At 46.7% G+C, this 8,556-nt stretch overlaps 1 protein-coding gene across 1 annotated transcript in view; it reads left to right on the top strand.

Moving 5' to 3' along the window:
- Positions 1-3,225: 3,225 nt before the first annotated feature.
- ZFAND3 (zinc finger AN1-type containing 3) overlaps positions 3,226-8,556 on the top strand; it is a 332,287-nt gene continuing 326,956 nt past the window's right edge. Inside the window, exon 1 of the mRNA XM_017522551.2 lies at positions 3,226-3,876. Coding sequence (XP_017378040.1) covers positions 3,806-3,876 — 71 coding nt within the window. The 5' untranslated portion in view covers positions 3,226-3,805. The remainder of the gene's footprint in view (positions 3,877-8,556) is intronic.

Here is an 8,556-nt window from a genome sequence, read left to right as displayed (position 1 = left end):
TGGCACATCTCATACAACCTCAGTGTGACAAAAAAGATGGCAGCCTTGTGATAAATGAGGTCAGAAGAAAAAAAAAAAGGAAAAAGCAGTGAGCTTCAATATCTTCTAGGGAGGGTGGGTTGGTGACTGAGACATTCCCCTAGGATTGTCTAACTATGATGCCAATCCATTTGTGGGTCTCACAATAACTAACAAATTATTGTGCCTTTTTATTCATGCAACAAATATTGAATGCCTCCCAAATGCACCTTGAGTATTGTGTATAACATAGTAAACAAAACAGATATGATTCTTCCGAGAGGAGACTCACAACGATGTATTTAATTACAAACTGTGATAGGTACAGAAAAAGAGTGCCATGTAAGATAATAATGGGGCCACCTAATTTTGATTGGGGCTTGGGTCAGCGATGACTTCTTTGAAGGAGTGGCATTTAAATTCAGGTCTGAAATTGTTCAAGTAGGAGTTAGTCTGTTGAAAATCCTCAACATGTCCATTGTTCTTTATGCTTCTGAATTTCAGCTGCGATTTACTCCTTTATGGTCTGTGCCGGACATTTTCTGGAATCTTCGCCAAGTACAGAACTTTCTTTGACAACAAAGCCTACAAAGATGGAGTTCTGGCAGCCATGTTTGCATTACAAAACAAAGAGTCCTGGCTACAAATTGCCCTGTTGGTCAAAGGTGATTGTACCAAGAGTACACAGGCTGACATAAATTGAACCAATCAAATTCTTTCTCCTGGGGACTGGGATTCAGATACTAATTAGTCTCTGTTGGTTCCTGAAGTGAGGCTGGGTAAACCTGGATTACGTTCCCAAAAAAGCAGTGAAAACAGGTCTGTAGAGATTATAAAGCAGCTTTGTAGAGAGAAGCAGAGATGGAAGAACATGTACGCAGAGAAAAAAAAATAGAAAAAAGCCAAACACTTGGCTTCCTGTTGATATATTAGGTCCCTATTTCAGTCCTTCAAGAGATCTTACTGCTCTCTGTGCCCTTGGGTTGTATAAGATTATTTCCGTGTGTGTGTGTGTGTGTGTGTGTGTGTGTGTGTGTGTGTAAAAGGAAAGGCAGCTGAGGCAGTCAGGAACACTGACAACAAAGGAATGGAGATGTGAGACAGCAAGGTGTGTTTGAGGAATGGCAACTGGTGTCTGCTTTGCAGGGTGAATAGAGAAAGGTGGAAAATGAAGTCCGAAAAGACTGGAACCAAATTATCTGACTTCTACGTAGGGACCTGCTAGTGAATGCTACATTTTATTAATCCTTTTAGTCTTCAGAGTGCGTAGGAAATTCCTTGTATATACTGGGTACTCAATAAACGTTTGTTGAATAACTGGCAAACAGGTGGGAAAGCAGTTTGGAAGAGGACAATCACATTTTATGTTAAATTCTCTTTTTAGTTGTCAAGTTTCCTTTTCTGTACATAAAATAAAATTATCAAGATGCCAAAAGACAGTCCCACTTAATCTTTGTTAAACTCAAAGGCTGTATGTCATATATGTGGCAATTTTGTGTCGGTTTAAGTGAAGATTTAAGGGTAATATGAATCCAATGAGAGCAAGGTGTGCTGCATGGCTTCATCCTTTCTATGCACTTTTTTTCTTTTTCTTTTTTTGAGACAGAGTTTCGCTCTCTTGTTCTTGTTGCCCAGACTGGAGTGCAATGGCCTCTGCTCACTGCAACCTCTGCCTTCCGGGTTCAAGCGATTCTCCTGCCTCAGCCTCTCGAATAGCTAATTTTTTTTTTAAGCTAGAGACGAGGTTTCACTATGTTGGCCAGGTTGGTCTCAGTCTCCTAAGGTATCCACCTGTCTTGCCCTCCCAAAGTGCTGGGATTACAGGCGTGAGCCACTGCGCCTGGCCTTTTCTATGAACTTTCCCACAGATATACTTATTGAAGGCTTTGGAAAATCCACAAAAACTTTGCATAACAAATAAGTTTTGGGGTGTTTCGGCTTTAAGTGGCTTGATTTTTGCGATCATTCACTTCACCGTCATCTGTGGCATACTAAGCTTAATGTGATCCTTGCTCTTTAGAGGCCAAACGAAACATCAATGACCCACAGAGAATGCAAACAGAAATGTGATTTGGTATATAAAGTAAGACAGCAACATTTGGTAATCAAATTAATCTAGGTAATACTCTCTCTGAAGCTCTCCTATGCCCGTTAGCCCAGTAAGGTATATGGCAGTTACTCCTAAGAGCCAGGAAATCTTCTTGGAAGTAGCAGGAATTTAGAGTTCGCTCACAAGGGCCTCAGCGATGGGTCATCCCTTCAAGAGGTCTGGAGAATGTTGCATCCGCGCTGAACTTAGTCATCAATAATCGGTTTCTCTGTTCACGGCTGGCTGGAGATCAGAATAAACTCAGGATCAAGGACTAGAAGCGTTAAAGGACACATTTTTTTAGTGGCTCAAACTTCTTTGGTCACTTACCAATTTCCATTACTGATTCCGAAACAGTTCCCCTTTCCCCTCCAAAAACCAAACCTGTCAGCTGCAGGAAGAAGTGCGGCTCTCCTAGCCTGGGAACAGGGAATGGACTTGTAGCTCTGTGGTTGTGAGTGGGGAGACAAGGAACTCCCCCACACCAGTGGTGGGGAGAAGAAACAAGGAATTGACCAAGACAAGGGGCTGGGGGAGGGGCATTTCCCAGAAGTTCCTATCAAGAGACCAGTTCACCGGGTGGAACTGGAAGAGTTGCATGGGATTTGGGGGGACCAGGAAGAGAGAGAGATTCCCGGGGAGTAGGCAGTTTGGGGAGAAAGGCTCCCCGGCATCGCCCAGAAGCTAGAGCGGCAGCTCTGGGGACATTGACTCGGATGTCCCGGGGAAGCCAGAGATCCACTTCCGCGTTTGGCAGCGCTCCCCAAGGCCCCTCCTCGCCCTCGGTTACGGGGTCTGCGGACGCATGCGCCACCGATCTGGGACTGGCCCAATTTACCCTAAACAACTAATCTGCTTCTCCCCCTCCCGCTTGGAGCGCACCATTCGCGTTTGGGGGGAAGCAGAGCGCCCCAGAGTAGTCAGAAACATGCTCCCCTTCTTCAGACGGGGAAGATAAGTTTGTTTTATATTTTAAAAGTTCCAAGAATACGAAGGCCTCAGCCGCCCGTCGCCGGGCGAGAGCCTGACCCTCTTGCTTTCTCTCACAGCCCCGCACTCCGCCTTTGAAGCGCGGAACAAAGTGGCACGCCCGGATCCCAGCTGATCAGCTGCTGGGCTTAGGCGGAGGCTCCCCCGGGCGAGACCATTGTGACTCCTCCGGAGGGGCGCGCGGAGGGGAGGGGGCGGAGCGGCCATTGTCCGGTTAGCGCAGCCTCCGGGGGAGGGGACGGTGTTACCAAGCCAGCAGGGCCCGCGGCTTCACAGCGGCCGCTGCGACTCCGGAGCCGGCGGGGGCCTCTGGTCCTTCCCTGCGCCGCCGCAAGGAACATCGCTCTGGCTGGGGAGCGGCGGTAGGAGCCGCCGAGGGCGCCGGTGTTCCTCCTCCCCTGCGGTCCTCGGTGCGCCCGCACGCCCCTCCTCCTCGGCTCCCTCCTTCTCTTCTCCGCGCCTCCCCGGCCCCCCGTTTCCGCCGGCCGAGTGGTGCGGCCCGCCTCCAGCTGACCGGCCTGGAATCCCGGCTCCAAGCCCCGGACTCGCGCCCGCCCGCGCGCCCGCTCCCTCTTCCTCCCCCCGCCCCGAGCCCCCCGACGCCGACGCCGCCGCGGACGCCGACGCCGCCGCCTCCTCCTCCGAGCGGGGCCCGGGCCCAGCCGCCGCCACCGCTGCCGCCGCCGAGCTCCGCCGCCGCCGAGCACCATGGGAGACGCCGGGAGCGAGCGCAGCAAAGCGCCCAGCCTGCCGCCTCGCTGTCCCTGCGGCTTCTGGGGGTAAGTGCCCGGCCGGGTGGGGGCGGGGGCCGGGGGCGCGGACGCCAGGGCTGCTTCGGCAGGCCTCGGGGCCCGGGAGGCCGGAACGCTGGAGGCTGGGCCCAGCTCGGGCCTACAGGGAGGGTGTGGGGGTCGTGTCTGGGGAGGGTTGCCGGGTGGAGAGCTGGGGGTGGGCAGAGAAGGCCCTGCCGGGGGTGCGTTGCCACCCTTTGGGACTCGCCGGCCTGAAGCTCCGGCCCACGGGGGCCTCTCGGGCCACGGGTGAGGGGGGCAGGGTGGCGGGGGAGGGATGAGGGGGCGGCATTGACCGCTCTGGGAGGAGCAGGGGTGCCCCTTCCCTGGGCATGTGGAGGCCAGCCTTTACTCCCTCCCTTGGCGTGAGTTGGTGCCCAGGCATTGGGAGGGTATTTCCTCTGACTTTTTCACCTTCCCTCCTCCCGGTCCTCCAGAGACTTGCATCATCACTTCCTAGATTATATCCTAGTGCCCCATTTGCTTTTAGGAAGCTATTCACGCGTCACCCATTTGTAAAAACCGAGTTTAGAACCCAGGCTGGGGTAAAGTTATAAGACTGTTGAGGTCTTACCTTCATGTAAAACACGTTGCAGGAGATATGTTAAATTTCCTTGTCAAAAAGAAAAAAGGAAAAAAACCCACGCAAAACCCCAAGTCAGCCTTTATTGGGGAATATGAGATTCACTCAGTTGGCTCTCAGATTCTCCTCTTTCTCAATTTAAGAAAAAATGATAAAAATGTTCACAGTGGGTAGCATATATTGTTGTTTGGCTATCATGTGTCAGAGGGAAAAAAATGTGGTGGGAAATCCGCTCCCTCTTCCTCCCCCCATTACAGTTTAAATTCTCCTGGTAACACTTTTAAGCTTCATGGAGTGCCACCTAACAGGTGCCTCAGTCATACCACATGACTGTAGTTCTGCAGTAGGAAGCTGGAGACTTTGAAGGCCAGCTTTTGTGATTTGAGTCCCTTTTATCTTTTTGTTTTAGTTTTATTTTTTAAAAGATTCCGTGTATTTGGAGACATAGAGGCAGGAATGAAGATTGTTTCTGGTGAGGACATCTTGGAAAGAATTATTGAAGTAGTTTCCCTTTGCTGTCTTCCATATTGTAGGAGTGGTTAACAGAAATTAGGGGTGATGTTGGGAGTGCAGAGAAAGATTAGAAAGTGGATCTTAACGTACAGTTCCGTGGATGTTGTCATTCCCATGGTTATGACAAAGAAGTGGATTTTCATTTTCTCATTTTTCTGCCTTTCTCAAAAATTTCCCTGTGGAAGAACATTAGTCAAAAATAAGTTATGGCATGTCCAAAGTCCTGAAAATGTGAAAATATTTCTAGTCTTCCCTTCATTTTGATTTGAAAATAAGTGATTTGCCTGTGAAGTGCTTTCATGGACAGCCTAATTCCCCCAAGAATCTTGCGAGGTAGGAACCATTATCTTATCATTAGTTGGGGAAACTGAGGCTTAGGGTGGATAATTTGCCCCTTCACACAGGGAGCATAGGGTGGAGCTGGTGAGCTCTTTAGAGTGCTTTATACCATCATGTTTGTGACATCAGTCTGCTGCCCTGTGTCACAAGCCTCAGACTGTAACTCATTATAAAACATGTGTCCTAAAGAAAGGGTCTGCCAGTGGCAACTAATGCTCAGGATGTGTCAGGTCTATTTCCTGGCAACACGGTTATACCCTTCAGACTGTTATCATGAATGGAATCTTTATTGAAAGACTTATATTAAGGCTTAGAAACTGAGGAGATGGAATAGCCTTTTACCTGTATTTATTTATTTTTGAGACAGAGTAAAAAGCCTTTTACATTTATTTATTTTTTTATGAGATGGAGTCCCGCTCTGTTGCCCAGGCTGGAGTGCAGTGGCGCGATCTCAGCTCACTGCAGCCTCCACCTCCCGGGTTCCAGCGATTCTCCTGCCTCAACCGCACAAGTAGCTGGGACCGTAGTTGCACACCACCATGCCAGGCTAATTTTTGTATTTTTTAGAAGAGACGGGATTTCGCCATGTTGGCCGGGCTGGCTTTGAACTCCTCACCTCAGGTGATCCACCTGCCTTGGCCTACCAAAGTGCTGGGGTTGCAGGTATGAGCCACAGGGCCAGGCCAGCCTTTTCCCTTTGGCCGGAAGGGTTCTGATAATGCCAGGAGAGTTTGATGGCAGTGGAAAGGAAACGTTATACTAATGTTGTACTTGACCTATAAGCAATCAGGGCTGATTTTGTGATACATATAATCTGACACTTTTTATGAACTGCAATTTACCTAGCAGCAGTAGTGACCACAAAACTAATACGTTTATGGAGAAAAGTATTATTTTTGGTGTTTTAACCTTTCTTGAGGATGTTTGTAGACACCTATGTAGTTTGTATTTTACAACAAAGCATCACAAAATTGCTGCCTTGTTTCCATCATATCGTAACTGACTTTGAACATGTTTTCCTTACTGCATGGGCCACATTCATATTGTGTTCACTGAGTAAACTTAGAATATATTTAACAAATATTTGAGTGCCTCTGATAGAATGGTGGACAAGGAGGTACTGACCCCATAGTCTGGGGCAGGGGGCACAGGGAAGTAAACTCACAGTTGCAGTACATTGTGCAAGTGCCCTATGGGAGGGGTACCTACCCTAGCTGGGGTGGACGTAGAGGAAGGTAGCATAGAGAAAGTAACACTTTAGCCTAGACCTGCAGGAAGGGTAGAAGGAGAGTATGGAAACAAATACTCCTTTCAGGCATTGGGACTAACATGTCTGAAGGTTGGGATGTGAGCAAGATTACTATGCATTTGAGGAACAGGTTTGTTGGGTCTGTTGGTAGATTGTGATGGGGGATCAGCTATAGATAAGGCTGGGGAGTTGAGAGAAGTTTGTGAGATGGGGCCCTCATAGGTAATGCTGAGGACTTTGGACTTCTATCCTGAGTGCAGTGGGGAGCTGCTGAAGAACTTTGATCGGGGAGTGGCGTATATCTTTAATGTGAAAGGTTATTGGTTGATCTTGAGAGTGGCCTGGGTGTGTGGGTATGATTCTGTGTGTCTGTATGAATGTGATGTACGTATTTTTGTGGCATGTTGCCAAGTCCAGGTTTGCCATAGTGGTGACGTGAACCAACATATTGAGTGGTTGGGGAGAATAGAGAGAAGTAGATAGAAGTGAAAGCCATTTAGGAGGTATCTTTTGCCTTTTCTCTTCATGAAAATGAAGATGAATATGTTCTAAAAGATTTTGTGCAGCATTGCACCCCTTGGAAGCTCTAGGTCTAAAGTCAGCTAGGCAGGGCCCACACCCAGCCCTTTGCCGAGGAGCCTCTCAGCAGAATATTCTGGCACCGGCAGACTAACAGCAATTCCTTTAGGATTGCTGCTCTTTCCAGTGACTCAGGCTGCAGTACTTGCTGCCCAGCATTGTCCAGTCAGGACACTAATCAGTGGGGCTTAGTTGAATAGGAGACCTTTAACTGCATTCCCTTGTGAGAATGCAGTTAAAGAAGAATGCCAAGAGGAGTGTACAATTCACATGTGTTAGTGCTTGCAACACTTAGTTTCCAGTTTTCTTCCTCTTGGCTTATATTGTGTAATTGTGTACAGGTAATTAAGTTATTTTATAGAGACCATCTCCATTGGGAAACTTTGCTGCCATGGAAATTGTTGAAGATTAACCTGTTTATAATAAAGTTGCAAGTTGTATGTGTATATTTTTGAAACAGAGTTTCACTTTCGTTGCCCAGGCTGGAGTGCAATGGTGTGATCTCGGCTCACTGCAACCTTTACTTCCTGGGTTCAAGTGATTCTCCTGCCTCAGCCTCCCGAGTAGCTGGGATTACAGGCATGCACCACCACGCCTGGCTAATTTTGTATTTTTAATAGAGACGGGGTTTCTCCATGTTGGTCAGGCTGGTCTTGAACTCCTGACCTTAGGTGATCCGCCTGCCTTGGCCTCCCAAAATGCTGGGATTACAGGCATGAGCCACTGCGCCTGGCCAGTATATATTAATATAATATTTTTAGGACTAAAACAAATTTTTCCCTGAGACACGGACTTAAAGCTTTTAGTGAAATATGAGTATTTTCTTGGCTCATTTTAGGTATTCAGTATCTGAAATGAAATAGTTAATTAGTACATTTTCTGTAGTTGAAATATGTACATACATGAAAACACTTTTAAACTACAGGTATAGTGGTATTAGTTGTAGCTGCATTTTAAATTATTTAGACATTTAAAAAGTGCTGAGGCATGTAGATTTTTTGTAAATGTGTAGACAGAATATTATAGAAAAGATAGAAAAACAGTGTAAGAATATACTATGTGTATTATAGGATAATAGGGTAGTTAGGATGGAAGGTGGAAGTATTTTCTAATTCTATTTAAGTACAAAAATATAATTACTATTGATATTTTGCTTTTACAATTGGAGATAATCTCATGATATATGGAAACCTTGGGAATTATTATTTTGTAAATAAGCTTAAAGCATAGTAGATGTTAAGTGTTCAGTCTGGTATTTAGGGAATAATGGAATATTAAATATGGGATTTATTAGGTAAACTATTCATTGTTTTGATGATTTTAAAAAATAAGCTCTTCTGTTCTAGCAAGTCATGACATAAAGCAGATACTACATGGGTTTATTTTCTTTTTTTTTTTTTTTTTT

This window comes from Cebus imitator, unplaced genomic scaffold (assembly GCF_001604975.1).
Source record: "Cebus imitator isolate Cc_AM_T3 unplaced genomic scaffold, Cebus_imitator-1.0 Scaffold24, whole genome shotgun sequence".
NCBI classification, from domain to species: Eukaryota; Metazoa; Chordata; class Mammalia; order Primates; family Cebidae; genus Cebus; species Cebus imitator.
Note: the sequence above shows the minus strand (reverse complement) of the source record. Positions and strands in the feature narration are given on the sequence as shown.